This window comes from Sylvia atricapilla, chromosome 17, assembly GCF_009819655.1.
Source record: "Sylvia atricapilla isolate bSylAtr1 chromosome 17, bSylAtr1.pri, whole genome shotgun sequence".
Classification (NCBI taxonomy): Eukaryota; Metazoa; Chordata; class Aves; order Passeriformes; family Sylviidae; genus Sylvia; species Sylvia atricapilla.
Window position 1 is genome coordinate 13,199,476 of NC_089156.1, and position 15,384 is coordinate 13,214,859.

General features: G+C 48.3%; 1 protein-coding gene across 2 annotated transcripts in view; it reads left to right on the plus strand.

Annotated features, from left to right (window-relative positions):
* Window positions 1-3,622: 3,622 nt before the first annotated feature.
* Window positions 3,623-15,384, plus strand: part of GLT1D1 (glycosyltransferase 1 domain containing 1) — a 38,793-nt gene continuing 27,031 nt past the window's right edge. Inside the window, exons 1-3 of one of the 2 annotated variants that reach the window (XM_066331774.1) lie at window positions 3,623-3,722; window positions 12,129-12,277; window positions 14,293-14,398. In XM_066331774.1, the coding sequence (XP_066187871.1) occupies window positions 3,655-3,722; window positions 12,129-12,277; window positions 14,293-14,398 (323 nt within the window). In that variant the 5' untranslated portion in view covers window positions 3,623-3,654. The remainder of the gene's footprint in view (window positions 3,723-12,128; window positions 12,278-14,292; window positions 14,399-15,384) is intronic. The other variant, XM_066331773.1, reaches the window with a different exon arrangement.

Genomic DNA, 15,384 nt, shown 5'->3' on the forward strand with positions numbered 1-15,384 from the left:
GAACCTCCGGACCGTTCCCGTTGGAAGGGGCCTGTGGAGATGGTCCAGTCCCGCCCCGCTGCCAAAGCAAGGCCGCCTGGCACAGGAACGCCTCCAGTGGGTTTGGAGTGTCCGCAGAGGCACCATCCAGCTCCTCCCGGGCCGGCTCTGCTGCTGCTCCGCCGTCCGTGGCCTTCATGGAAACTTCTTCGTGCGCAGGTGGAACTTTGTGTGCCTTCTTCCTCATCGTGTTCCTGGGCAAAGAGCCTGGCACCGATTCCTTGGCACCTGCCCCTGAGATATTTATATGCATGAATGAGATCCTTTCTCAGCCTTCTCCAGGTTAAACAGGCCCAGCTCCCACGTCCTCTCAAAGGGGAGATGCTCCAGACCCCAGATCGTCTCTGGGGCGTTTTAGGGCTCTTTAAAGCTGTAGTTCAGGATTGTCTCACAGCAAGGCCTTTCAGCAGGAGAAGGTGATGAGTGTGCACTGTAAAAGGCTGGGTTTATATGTGGGTTTTATGCTGGGAAGCAGCAGGCCGGGCTCAGCCCCCTGGTGACTCCAGGCTGGGTGTGAGGGCATGGGGAATGACACAGGAACACCTGGAGAATGAACACTGATCTCAGTGGGACAGAGCATGTGATGAAAATGGGAAAACATAATTAAAAAAAAACAAACATAATGGGGTTGTAAAATTAAAACCCTAAGATGTGCTGCAGTTCACCATCATGTGTGCTGAGGTAAAGGCTGTGAACGTGTGGAATAGTCTTCAGCAGCAGATCTTAAAAGTCTTGCTTTTGGCCAGAACAAAGTGGCTAAGACACTGCTGGTTGTGTGTTTTCAGTGAAAAATTGACATCATACAGTTACAGACCAAACATTTAGGCATGACTGACTTTGGAGCACTGTTGGTGGTGGAGCAAACGATGCTTGGAAAAGTAAATATATTCAATTTCATAATGGGCCTTTGTAAATAACATGTGCCATAAAAACGACTCATTACATATATTTGCTCTCTTATCTAGTTAACAAATTTCATGACAAAGGACAATGAGGAAAAAAGGCACCCAGCTGTACAGACATCTCTTTGTGAACGACTGTAACGTGACCAATTCTGTAATAAAATTACATTTTGTCTTTTCCTTTTGACACAGCATTGTCATTTTAACTGTGATGGCACATTCTGAGGAGTTCAGTGGGATTTTCTGGAGACTCAAAGTAATGAAGCACATTTTGGTTTATTGTGTCTTATTTGCATGTTTTAGGCCCTTCATAATTTACCTTGGTGAGTGAGGTGAGGTTTCTACACTGACCCAAACTGGTCCAAACACCTGATAATGCTGAGCACTCCTTGAAATGCACATTAAGATGTTACTTAGCAGGTATAGGGATGTGAGTACTCTCATTAAAATTCACAAGTTACTGTTAGAGCCCAGACATTCTCTCTGGCAGTGTAGCAGCTCAGGAAGGAGGTTTTAATTCTCCTCCAAACAATACAGTGTGTTTTAAAACTTCACTCTGATACATCCCTTCCTCTGAGCACAGTGACTGCAGCTGTGTCTATAAAGGAATACATTAATGCATCTCCATATTTTCAAGACATTTCCAGATTGTTTTTTTTTTCAGTCAAGGCCTATAGAGCATAAAGCCAGAGTTGCCATAAATAGTGATAAAAACGTTAAGATCTCTTTGAGTGTTTCCTTTATTTCCTCTTTATTTCCCAGACAACTAGCTGAGTTTCCTCATCGCTCACGGAGCAGCCTTTGTCTTACTTTAACGTTTGCATTTTTATCTCCTTTGTGTGGCACACTGAACATGCTGGACAGCTTTTGTTTGGCCAAAAGGTGACTTTCTGAGCCACAGTCAGCTATCCTGCTGCAGGCCATGCACATGGAGGATGTCCCTCTTTGGTTCCACAGGCTGTAATGGATCACACACACTGCCAGACCTCCCTGCTGTGGTGCACCACGTGCTGTGGGGGAGATTGTGGAAGCTCTGGAAGCTTCATGACACCTTCAGGTGTCACTGGGCAGCAGTGCCCACCTCTCAGAATCCCAAATGTGCCACTTGAAGGCTGGAATCGTGGCCAGGCTGACAAGAGCCCTCTCCATCTCACCAGGAGTGGGATTTCATGCCAGAAGCGCTTTCTAGAACAGTGACAGAACCATTTGTTTGGTTCTGCCCACCCTTGGATTAGCATTCACCCTGTTTTTAGCATTTCTGGGAGGTTTGTTGCTCTTGGATGTTGTAGCCAAAATGTTTCATTCCAGTGGAGATTGGAGTGGTCTAAAGAATGTTGTGCTGAATCTGGGTGATAACTGAGATGCAGTTAGCACAGCTCTGCAGCATTGACTCCTTAGCAAAACATCAGCCTGCCTACCCAAAATGTTTACAGTTTGCCAGAACCCACTGCAGTGAGTTTTTATCACTTCTAAACCCTCAATTCCAGAACACCTGTAGCCTCAGAAATCCACACAAATTATTGGAAGAAGTACTGTTTCAAAAATTCTTAAACTCAGTATTCCTCTGAATGTGGCGTATTTTTCTCTGCCTACCCGACCCTGAAATCTGAAGAGTAATTTAGGCCACCACAATTTCTGAAGATCACTTTTCCCTGTGTTCTCCAGCCTTTGGGGAAGCTGGCAGCTGTGTGATGATTAAATCAGGCAATCAGAGGAGGCTCTGATCAAAAAAGTGACTGTTCTGCCCACTCAGCCCCCCTTATCACCACCAATACACCTGGTGTCAATACTTTTACTAGGTGTTGAAACCGGTTCAGGTGGGAATGTACCATCAGCCACCTGTTTGCTATTGGTGTCCCAACACACCCCCTCAAGTGGCCTCTCACCTCCCTGCCTGCTGCTCCTGGGCTGTTGTGTGTTTCTGACTGTTCCCTCCTGGGGATGGGCCCTTTTATCCTGAACACTGGCCTGGTGCTTTGGGATACGCTTTTTGCCATCTGGAGTTCAGGTTTGTTCTTTTTGTCTTCCCTCATTTGTTGTATAATGGAATTCTGCCTTGCTGTGGGGTTTTTGCCAGACCTTTTCCCTGGTCTCACACCCCTTTGGCTCTGCTTCCTGATGTGTGGAGTGGTCTTTGACCATCTCACTGCCTCGTTGGGCACATTCCTCTGCCTGTGCTGGTGATTGGTATCTTACCCACGTTCAGTTTTTTTTTCTACCGGTATTACTGCCCCGAGCATCACCAGCACCTCCTGGGAGGCACATGGAGACATCAGGAGACATGTTCCTCTTGGGAGGCACAGGCGGTGGTGTTCCTGTCGGGAGGCACAGGCTGTGGTGTTCCTCTCAGGAGGCACAGACTGTGGTGTTTTCGGAAGGCACAGGCTGTGATGTTCCTGTCGGCAGGCACAGGCTGTGATGTTCTCAGGAGGCACAGGCTGTGATGGTGTTCCTGTCGGGAGGCCTTGGAATCAGTGTTTGCCGGACCGCGATGCGAGCGCGTCATCGCTGCGGTTGAGTAACAAAGGCACACGCGGAGCGCTGCCGGAGGCGTGGGGAGGCTCCCGAACCTCCCTGCCCGGGAGCCAGGTGCCCTGTGCCCGCGGCCACCCGGCCCATCCCCGGGGGCTCGGGGCCCTTTCCGGGAGCCGCGGGCAGGTGAGGGGGAGGAGGAGGAGGAGGAGGAAGCTGCGGGCGGAGCGGAGCGGCCGCTATGAGGCTGCTGCTGCTGGCGTGTCTGCGGGCACGGACCGGCAACGCCACCACGGCCGCCAGGATCCAGTGAGTGCCGCGCCTCGGGGGAAGGATGCGCTGTCCGTGCCCGCGGGGCTGTGCCGGCCGGGCCCGCAGCCAGCGCTGTCCGTGCCCGCGGGGCTGTGCCGGCCGGGCCCGTACCCAGCGCTGTCCGTGCCCGCGGGGCTGTGCCGGCCGGGCCCGCAGCCAGCGCTGTCCGTGCCCGCGGGGCTGTGCCGGCCGGGCCCGTACCCAGCGCTGTCCGTGCCCGCGGGGCTGTGCCGGCCGGGCCCGAACCCAGCGCTGTCCGTGCCCGCGGGGCTGTGCCGGCCGGGCCCGAACCCAGCGCTGTCCGTGCCCGTACCCAGCGCTGTCCGTGCCCGCGGGGCTGTGCCGGCCGGGCCCGAACCCAGCGCTGTCCGTGCCCGTACCCAGCGCTGTCCGTGCCCGCGGGGCTGTGCCGGCCGGGCCCGAACCCAGCGCTGTCCGTGCCCGTACCCAGCGCTGTCCGTGCCCGCGGGGCTGTGCCGGCCGGGCCCGAACCCAGCGCTGTCCGTGCCCGTACCCAGCGCTGTCCGTGCCCGCGGGGCTGTGCCGGCCGGGCCCGCAGCCAGCGATGTCCCCGCAGCCTCCCCGGGCCCAGCGGCCCCGGCCACCGCAGCGGGGCCCGTCCGCAGTGCGCTGCCCGAGAGCCGAGAGGCTCCGCAGAGCCGGCCGTGTGCGGGGGCGGCGGCCGGGCGACACGGCCGGGGATGGGGACACAGCCAGGGATGGAGCTGGAGACACGGCCGGGGACGGGGATGGGGACGGGGACACGGCCAGGGATGGGGACACGGCCAGGGATGGAGATGGAGACACGGCCGGGGGACGGGGATGGGGACGGGGACACGGCCAGGGATGGGGACACGGCCAGGGATGGAGATGGAGACACGGCCGGGGGACGGGGATGGGGACGGGGACACGGCCGGGGATGGGGACACGGCCAGGGATGCGGGGATGGGGATGGGGACACAGCCAGGGATGGAGATGGAGACACGGCCGGGGACGGGGATGGAGACACGGCCGGGGATGGGGACACGGCCAGGGATGGGGATGGGGATGGAGACACGGCGGGGATGGGGACACGGCCAGGGATAATGCCGGGGACACGGCAGGGACCGCCCCCGCTGCAGCGCTCCCCGGCACCGCTCCCGGCGCAGACAGCGGCAGGCGGCGGTGCCCGGAGCGCTCCGGAGCACGGCTGGCGATGCCCGTGTGCCCCGTGTGCCCTCACTGCCCCTGGGCCAGCAGGGCCCGGCCGTGCCGAGGGCACAGGGGCCGTGCCGAGGGCACAGGAGCCGTCCTGCGGCAGCAGCTGTGCCGGAGCCGCTCCGGCCGTGCCCTCGCTGCGGGCTCTGACCGCCGGCTCCCCTGGGGACGGAGGAGCGAGGAGCCGGGGCTCAGCGCTGGGACATCGCCCGGGCCGACAGAACCGGGCAAATGCTCCTCGTGTCCCCGCTTAACCTTGCCCGTGACGTGGGGAAAGGATGGGGCTGGGAGCGTTGCTGCCGGGGCTTCATCGGAGCTATATTGAACAAAACAGTCACTATAAAAATGTAACAATTTCCCAAGGGTTTTGTCCTCTTGGAGGCCCAAAATAACAATTTGGTTTCATCTTATCCAAAAGTTATCCACAGTTTAGCTGTTTATCGCCAGGTGAATCTTTTAGGATATTCTGCTGTCTCTCACGTGCGATGTTATACACAGAAACACCCTCAGACATTAAGTTTTCACTGTTTGTGTCCTCCCGAGTGCAGCCTCACACCTCTGCAGGGTTTCTCTGGTTGTTCTTTAGGTGCTGGTGGAACACATCTGCTGGCACTGAAGATATAAAGACCAGAGAAAGCTGAAGGTTTTGGTATTTTTAAATAGTAATTGCTACTAAAATTTGGAGACAAAACAACTAAATTCTTATGTGTATATGTATATTTATACCTATTTTTATGCCTGTACATTTCAGTGGAATTCCTGTGACATTCTGCATTTCCTTTTGTGTGTTACCCTTTGCTCTCACTGGATAATGCAAAACTCGTTATTCTTGGGGACATCACTGCTCCTTTTTCCTCTATAAGGTTATTTACCTTTACAACTTAAATATTTACTTCTCTTCTCCTTCCAATTCCACTTTGAGGGAAGTCAGACACACATTTAGACTGGAACTGTTCAGAGCTAATGTAGTGGAAAGCAGGTTTTCTATTGTTTCTAGTTAAAATAACTCTGAATAAGCCAGAAGAACAAACAGGGTATTATATCAAACTGTCTTTTATTTACACTGGTAATATAGTGAATATAAATAACGAGTTTTAGGATGAAAGGGCATAGGCTTGGTGAGCTCCAGCAGCTCAGCTGACAGCTGGTTTAGCATCAAACCACATTAATGCAGTTATTTGCAGCCGTGTGAGCACATCTCCAGTGACCTGTGCAGAGAGCAGCAACCCACTGCAGTGTCCTGGTGCTTCTGGGGGATTCCTCAAAAAATGGTGTGGGAATTCCTCCCAGAAAGTGTAGGGAATTCCTCATGGAAAGGTGTGGAAATTCCTCCCTGAAAGTGTAGGGAATTCCTCGCAGAAAAGTGTGGGAATTCCTCATAGAAAGTGTAGGGGATTCCTGACAGAAAGCTGTGGAGAATTCCTCCCCCAAAGTGTGGAATTCCTCTCAGGAAGTGTAGGGAATTTCTTCCCCAAAGTGTAGCAATTCCTCCCCCAAAGAGGCCCCTGCTTGCTCATGCACACACACCTTCAAACAGAAAGAAAATAATGAAAGATAAATTTAATTGACATTCCCAGTAAAGCTGGGTGAAGGCTTCTGGCAGAAATAGCCTTTGAGAGTAACTTGTGTCGTGTTCAGTTCCTGTCTTATCACCTGCTGTAAATGTTATTTATTGGAATAATGTAAGTGAGCCTTCAGGGCAAGAAAACAATTGTGATCAGGGAAAAAGTAAAGAGTATTAGCTAGGAATTAAGTCTATCACTAAAACCATCTTGTGCAGACATTTCTATCCAATACTGGTTTTCTGGAGACTTTATGCCATTAAAAATAAACCCAAACAAACCACAAAATCCATATGTGTGGCCAAAGGTTTGGCTGTGTCACTTTTAACATGTATCTGCCATACCTGAGGTTATGTGCATGTGGTAAACTTTGTGTCATGTGTGTTAATGCACATAAAATCCATATTCCAGTTTGGTTTTGGCTTCAGCTGCATCTGTGCATGTGCTTAGGAAGTTACTTGTTCGGTTTTGTTTTTTTTTTTTAATCCTGAACTTTTGGTTAAATATAAATGAAACAATGACATTGTCTCCGGGTTGAACACTCGCCAGCATAGATTAATTTTATGGCTTAATTTCACAGTGTATACTCTGTTTATGACACCACAGCTCTTCCAATAACTGCCTCCTCTTTTCATAAATAAGATATTCATTTCCTGAGCTTAAAGTAAGTGGTGACAGAGGTACCAGCATTTAATTTGGCTAAAAATCGACTTGCTGTAACGAGTGCTATAATGAATGTGCTGTGGGCTTTATTCCTATTGGTGTGCATAATTTTAATCACCTTAAAAAAGATGAGCAATGAATAAAGAACACAGCACTAAGGGAAAGTCTTTGCTTTGTCAAAAAACCATTGTTCAGCCTTAGAAATGAGATCAGAGGGGTGTCAAGGAAGAGAAGAAATTATTCTTCCCTACCCCCTAAAATGTTTTGTTCATCTTCTGTTCCTTGGTGGTAAGGAGGAATAGAAATCTGGCATGAATAAGTTAATTAGAAAGATTTAAACTAACTCTTTTGCCAATATGTCAATGTTTTCTGGGGAGGGAGCGATTGTTTTGGCTCCCATGGGCTGGCCAGTGGAGACGGTGTAAATCCCCAGGTGAGAGAGTTAAATCACCTGGGAGAGAATTAAACACACAAATTCAGCGGGCCTTTATCATTCCTCTGGAGAGCTGGTTTTTAGCTGAGGCGTTTATTGGAGTAACTCAACAATCCAGATGTTTTTACTATTTCATCTCACCCTGAGAGCCAGGGGAACAATCCCACGGGAGAACTCGGCCAGGGCAGCTGTGGGAGCTCCTGCAGCTCCCTGCAGGCAATGCACGGGTGTGGGACATCCCTGGGACATCCTGCAGGCAATGCACGGGTGTGGGACATCCCTGCAGGCAATGCACGGGTGTGGGACATCCCTGGGACATCCTGCAGGCAATGCACGGGTGTGGGACATCCCTGCAGGCAATGCACGGGTGTGGGACATCCCTGGGACATCCTGCAGGCAATGCACGGGTGTGGGACATCCCTGCAGGCAATGCACGGGTGTGGGACATCCCTGGGACATCCTGCAGGCAATGCACGGGTGTGGGACATCCCTGGGACATCCCTGCAGGCAATGCACAGGTGTGGGACATCCCTGGGACATCCCTGCAGGCAATGCACGGGTGCTGGAGATCCCTGCAGGCAATGCACGGGTGTGGGACATCCCTGGGACATCCCTGCAGGCAATGCACGGGTGTGGGACATCCCTGGGACATCCCTGCAGGCAATGCACGGGTGTGGGACATCCCTGGGACATCCCTGCAGGCAATGCACGGGTGTGGGACATCCCTGGGACATCCCTGCAGGCAATGCACGGGTGTGGGACATCTCTGCAGGCAATGCACGGGTGCTGGAGATCCCTGCAGGCAATGCACGGGTGTGGGACATCCCTGGGACATCCCTGCAGGCAATGCACGGGTGTGGGACATCCCTGGGACATCCCTGCAGGCAATGCACGGGTGTGGGACATCCCTGGGACATCCCTGCAGGCAATGCACGGGTGTGGGACATCCCTGGGACATCCCTGCAGGCAATGCACGGGTGTGGGACATCCCTGGGACATCCCTGCAGGCAATGCACGGGTGTGGGACATCCCTGGGACATCCCTGCAGGCAATGCACGGGTGTGGGACATCCCTGGGACATCCCTGCAGGCAATGCACGGGTGTGGGACATCCCTGGGACATCCCTGCAGGCAATGCACAGTTGCTGGGACATCCCTGCAGCTCTGCATGTGATTCACTGATTCACAGTGGGTTTTATTCCTCGTTCCCTCCTGCCAATGCAATTTTTCTATATTGCTTCAAGGAGAAGTTTGAGAGGGAAATAAAACGAAGGCCGCGTTGTTTTAACAATTATATTTAAAAAAAAAAAGAATTTCCAAAGCAAACAGGAGAGCAGGCAGGGTTTAACTCCTGTAATTCGATGAGCTCTGGTGGGAATTGTGAGTGGGCAGGTTTGTGGGAGGCAGGTTTGTGGGACTCTGCTCCTTTCCACAGTTGTGCTGTGTTTAGCAGGAGCTCAGCTGCTGTGCAGAGCAGACAGCTGAGGGAAAGAGATAATTAATATTTTTGGATGGAGCCTGTTCTGTGCCATTCAGGAGTTGTCAGTGTATCCACCTACTGGGAACTTTTTGGAAATCAAACACTCTTTGTCTGCGAGTCATTCCATTAAATCAGTGCCAGTTGAAATGTAGAAGGTAAATGTTTCTGAGAGGAAGACTTTACAGAAAACAGAGCGAGTTTCACAGCCATAATACCTTAAAAATAATCTTACTTTTACCTCCTGTGCCTCCTCATCAGCCAGGCTGTGTTTGGAGCTCTAAAATTCCCTTTCCCTGTATGAAAACCTGTGAGCTGCAGATCCGTGCTGAAGGAGGGAACTCTGCTGGCCAGGAAAAGTGAGAAGTAGCAGTCAATTATGTAGGGAATAAAAAATTCAACATTACAAAACATCTCTTGGTGTTTCCTGGATGTGTGTTAGAGAAAAAGCTGTGTTTTGGACAGAAATCCCAAAGTGAAAATGTGTCAGAAGAGGGTTGTGCCTTTTAGCAGCATCTCTGTGCTCACAGGAGAGATCCAGAGAACACCCAGAGGTTTCACTGGTAATTTTCACTTGTAAAGCTTTGTGGTTTCCCAAGCATCTGAAAAGTGCACCAAACAAAAGAGAAATTAATTTCCTGAGTGCTAAAATGAGTGGGACTGGGAAATCCTTTGTCCAATCTTCAGGTGGGTATAATAAATACCACAGTGTGAGCAGTGACCAGAGGAATGAACTCCTAAAAATGCTCTTTCACAGTTCCTGAATGGCCAAAGTTGATGCTTTCCTGGTGCTTTCTGCGTGGAAAAACACCCCAAATCTGGGACCTGACAGCTCAACTCCGTTTTAAAAATATAATTTTCCCCAAGCCATGGCATTGACTTCCCTGAGAGCTCCAGTGGAAGGGAAAGCATGGCAAGGCAAATCGTAGATCCCAGCAATAATCAGTGTTTGTTCAGACACTTGCTGGGGAATTTATCTCCTCTATTAAGAACTGTGATAGAGGGAAAAATGTAGCCTTGAGATTTCACATTTTCAGTGTCATCTTCGATTCCCAGGAGCTGGGTTAGTTTGTGCTTCTCATTGAGGAGGTGTTTGTTTCTGAAATGAAGAAATGATGTGAAGAGACGTTTGGCAGGAGGAGGGAAGAAATGGAGAAATGGAAAACGTGTCTCCTCTGCCTGGGCTCTGTTCAGGGCCATCTGGGGCTTCACACACACATCAGGCATCCCCAAAATCCCCCCTGCAGCACTCTCTACTCGTGTTCCTTGGTGACAGCATTTGTGTGAAAATCACAGGCTGCTTTTTTTGTTTTTTGTTTTTTTTTTTTTTTTTTTTTTTTTTTTTTTTTTTTTTTTTTTTTTGTTATAAAGATGAAAAGGCATTTAGGAAATATGAAAATAAGGCTGTAAACTTCAGTGCTCAAATAGTACCTAATAACTCAGCTTCTGCACGTGTGTTTCCATATATGAATCATCTGGAGCTTGTGATTGATGATATCAAACTCAATGGAAATGTTTAGGGGATCGAGGCCTCTCTAAATCCAGGGAATTTGAATTATTCTGGGAGTATTTGCTTGTTTGACCTTCTAAAGATGTATGTAAATTTTTTACTGAGTGTTCTTGAGTAGAATTAAAAAAAATTTGTAAAAACTCCCATATTTTGAAGTAGCAGAGGTAATAGACAATTTCTGAGCCCTGGAACAGTTGAGGGAGTCCCTGTCTCTCCACTGCAGGAACAGCTGTCATCCCCCTGGGACATTTGGAGCTGTGCAAAGTGGGCAGGACAAGTTGTCATCCCTAGGATATTAAAAATAAACCCCTCCCTTTTGACTGGAATTCCTGGCTGAGTTTCCTGATGTCCTGAGAGAGTTATTTTCATATTAATTGTGATATGTGACCACACTGATGTGTACATGATGGTGATTTATGGTACCTGGAATTCTGATGGGGGAAAAAAAGTCCTTTTGGACTGTTCAATGAGCATCTGGAATTCTGGAATGCATGCAGGAGCATCCCAGGTATTTGCCCCAGACATTTTTTTTCTCTCCACAGCTGGGAGATTTGGGCATCATTATTTAGATATAAATGATTTAGATATAAATGATTCCTTTCAAGAGGAAGGCAGGTGCTTGGAACCTGTTTGTGGGGCCACTGGGGTTAATAATTGCTCAACAGTGTAAATTAGGATCTTAAAATGTGGCTGAATACCGTTATTTATTAGTATTTATCATCATTTATTGGTCTTGTTTCGAATGGTGGAGTTGAAAGGAGTTTCTTTTTAGGGAAGGAACAAATCCAGCACCATCTGTTGTGCCAGTGGAGTTCTCTGATGTAGTGCTGCTAAATTCCTTCCAAGGCCTGCAGACATTTCACAGCACTTTCAGCACCAGTTTCTGCAGTGATGACTAACTCCTGCAGGACAGAAAATCCCATTTCTTGGGAGGCTACGAACTAATCAGGAAATGAGAGCTGACATTATCCAGGAAGTCAATGAGTTAGCAGGATTTTAATGCCACAACAATTAATACACCATGAGAAATAAGTCAGAAATAAAAACCCAACGTGGAAAAAGCAGAATTCATACTTGGGGTGTTTTTATGGTATTGGCAATGCAAATTCTCCATGTGGGCAGACAGATTTTCTCCTTTTTTGCCTGAGGTGTTGGGAACATTGATAACTGATTCTGGTTTCAGGGAGAGGAGCAAAGCTGTGTGTCATCAACCAGCTTCTTGACTTTGGAAGTCTCTGCATCTATGTTCCATTGTGGGGAACCACAGGGAATCTGACTGGGAGGGGTTTGTCCTTGGATTTGTTGGGGGTTTTTTTTTTCCCTTTTTGGAACTGAGGGTTTTCAAGCAGAAATTCTGGAGGAATTGGTGTAAATTTTGTGTAGTTTTTTTGCTTATACTTCAATTCTCCTTGTTGCTTGAACAAAAATGGCACCAAGTTGAAAGTCAGGGCAAAGTTAAAGGAAAAACCATTTTGATGAAGCTTACCTCATACACTGATGTGCTGTAAAGTTAATTAACAGTGATTTTTCCCCTTCTTTTTCTATTTATTGCAATGATGCAGGAATCATCTGCAGGCTGCAGGCCACAGCTGTGTTCTGAAGGATGCTTTCCTGTATGAGAGTGCAGCTGAGATAGCAAATCTGACCTGCACAGAGGAGTTTGATGCAGCCCTGGCCATTCACCTCTATAAAGGAGGCAGACTGCTGCAAGGTAACCTCCTTTCTTTGCAATAAAAATACCTCCTAAACAAAAGTCCTGTGAGGGAAGAGAAGGAATCCCAACTGTAATAAATCTATAAACCCACAGAGAAAAGCCTCATTCTGTTTATCCACTTCAGCAGACGTCCAGAAATGCTAAAAATCTCCCTCAACAGGAGATCTGATACAGGAAAAACCTAAATAAATGTACTTTTAAACCACATAGTGCTTTTCATAATTAAGTACTTTAACTACATCAAGGTAAGGGCATTACCTTAAAATTAGGATCCTTTCAGCAAATGTGGGTTTTTTCAGAGGAAAATGGTTTGGCTGAGTAGAGCTGGGGTCAAATGGAAGGAAGCAAGGAGGGTAATTTGATTTTTCTGCTCAGAAACGAGTCAGGGCTTTTTGCCATGAAATGCCATTCCTGTCAGCTAAACTACAGGATGTTAGCAGACAAATAATAAAGTCTTCTCTCCTCTTCAGCCATGTAGAACACAATTTTAGCCTGCCATTACTGATCCAGAATTACAGAGGCTCTCAAAACTACAGAGGCTGTCAGCTGCTGAAATTGCAAGTGTGTGCATCCTTTATGAGACCACCTTTGTGCTGTACAAATCCATCCCCTGGCACAAAGGCATGGAATTCCATCCTTCCATCCCACCCCAGGGGGAGCTCTGGGGGGTGGTGGTTTGGAGATTTCAGAGCTCCCCTCCCCGTTTGTTCTGGTGCCTTTGCAGAAAGTCTGAACGATGATTGTTGGTGAATTCTCGTGTCTGCTGTGCCTGGGATCCTTCTGTGCCAAAGGGGCTCTGAATTCAGCAGGCACCTAAAATGCAAAACCCGAAATAAGTGTGTGAAATGAGCTCTGCTAACGTAGGAATCAAGGCTTGTTGGAATATAGGGGTGATTGGGGTTTTTGACAAGACCTCGACTTGTTTTGGAAGAGGCTTATAGAAAATCTGAGAACCATCTTTTGGGGAGGGTTTTGCTGAGGAACAAAAGATCAAGTTGAATTTAAACTGTTTGTTGGAGTTTAACTTGCCTGGCAGTGCCCCAGTGCTGTTGCAATTACCTTTTGAAAATCCCAAGTGACCTGAAAAGCCTGATGCTTTACAACAGCTCAGGAGTTTAAATAAATCAGTTACACTCGTCTAAAAAATACCTGCAGTAACTGAAAAGAAAAATGAACCAAAAAGTCTCTGAAAGGCAAGAGGAAGGGTAAATTGCTGAGATGATCACAGTCCAAGTGTAAAAGCTATTGCAGGCTTCTGGAAGGAAAAAAAGGTGATTCAGAGGATTCCTGGCTCCTGGAAGATGTAGAAATTGCTGATTGCACTCCCTCCACTGCTGCCAGAGCATTGATCTGCGGGGCCTCACCCTGGAAATTCTGTTTACACCACACACACACGCAATGGGTGACATAACAACTATTTACTTTTTGAGTTTATTGAAGAGGTGACGGATATTTTTTATGGCATCCCAGACACTCTGGCTCTGGGAGATGAGGGGCGTTTGATAGTGCACATTAATTCCCTTCCCCTGCAGACATTGGAGTGTGAGATCAGCAGATGCCAAGGAAATCCTCCACTGGCCAGGGTGGGAATTAGCCTTTCATTCTTGTCGCTTGCTCTCTCATTTAGCAATGAGGAAATTAGCAATGCTAATCAATCCTGATCTTTACAGCTCGCTTAACTTTCAAACTCACACGTGAAATCTGTGGGACGTTTTCCACCTTTAGCAACGTGCTTTTTTTTGCCTTTTGGTTTGATGTCCTGTGACAGTGCAGAGTTATTGTGTGTGGGGATTACAGTAAAAAAGTTAAAAATTCAACTAAAAAAAACCCTAAAAAACTCCACCTAAATAAATAATTAAAAAAATAAAATCAATTTAAAAAAAAATCAACTTTCTCCAGGTTCCCTTTTCAAGGATTTTGGCTCAGGGAGGCGATTCAGCATTACCAATGTCTTTTTTCACTGCTGCTCATTCCCTGTTGGCCAAGTCCTCACTGCAGTGGTTGTTCTGCAGGCAGCAGAATTCCTTTTGGGATCATCTTTGGTGGGACAGATGTGAATGAAGACCTGAAATGTCAAGAGAAACGCCAGGTGATGGGAGCAGTGCTGCAGGAGGCCAGGTGAGAGCACAGGGGAAAGATTTCGGGCAGAAAATTTACATTTTTGGGGGGCAGATCCTGCAGGAAGTTTTCCACACACACTTGGGATCACTTGGGGAAGATGTGCAGGCAGCAGACAGAGGCTGCACTTCTGAATCCCCTGTGATCTTTAGACATTTTTTTTCACAAATGTCTAATTTAATCACGATTATTTTGTGATTCAGGGGTGGAAGTGGAGCAGTTTGAGCAGCAAAGTTCCATCCCAGTCTGTGTGCAGTCTGATATTCCCTCTGTTCCTCACACTCAGCTCCTTGACACAATTCCTGGCTGAAAAGCAGATCCCTCAAGGACAAACAGAATTTTGGTTTTAAATTTTTTTTTTTTTTTCTCCTGCTGATGTGATCCTTTCCCTGGGCTCATCAGCAGAGAAGCAGAGACTGAAAAAAGCCTTTAAGCAAATTCTCTCAGTTTTTAGGTGAAATGACGAGGGATTATTTTCAGGGTGTTTTTAAAGTCTTGAAAGTTCTCGTGACATTCCAAAGTAGTCATCAAATACAGGTCAAAACCCGACCAGAAACCACAGGAAATTACTAAAAACTATCAGGACTTTTGAGCATTTTTCACGGTTTCAACATCCCCAGGAAAGAAGTTTCCTCCTGGGTGCTCCAAAGGTCTGTTGACTCGAGCAGTGTTTGGTGATGGTGGGGGAGAAAACCTTTTCCTTATTGCAAACAGCAGCTCAGAGCAGGCTTTGGGCTCAGGAGCTGCTGCTTTATCCTTGCTGATCCCACTGCATTTTCCTGCTTTTTCCTGGTTTTCCAACGGTGAGCTGTTACTGGCTCATTAACACTGGCAGGGTTGTGCTGCTCTGCCTCTGTAATCCCCCAGAAAACAAAGGGTTTTAAAGACAGCACTTAATCACACTGATTGAAAAATCATTAGGGCACCTTCTTGTGTCTCAGCGAGACTCGGAGCTGAAAGCTGCTTAAAGACCCACTCAGGAAAAG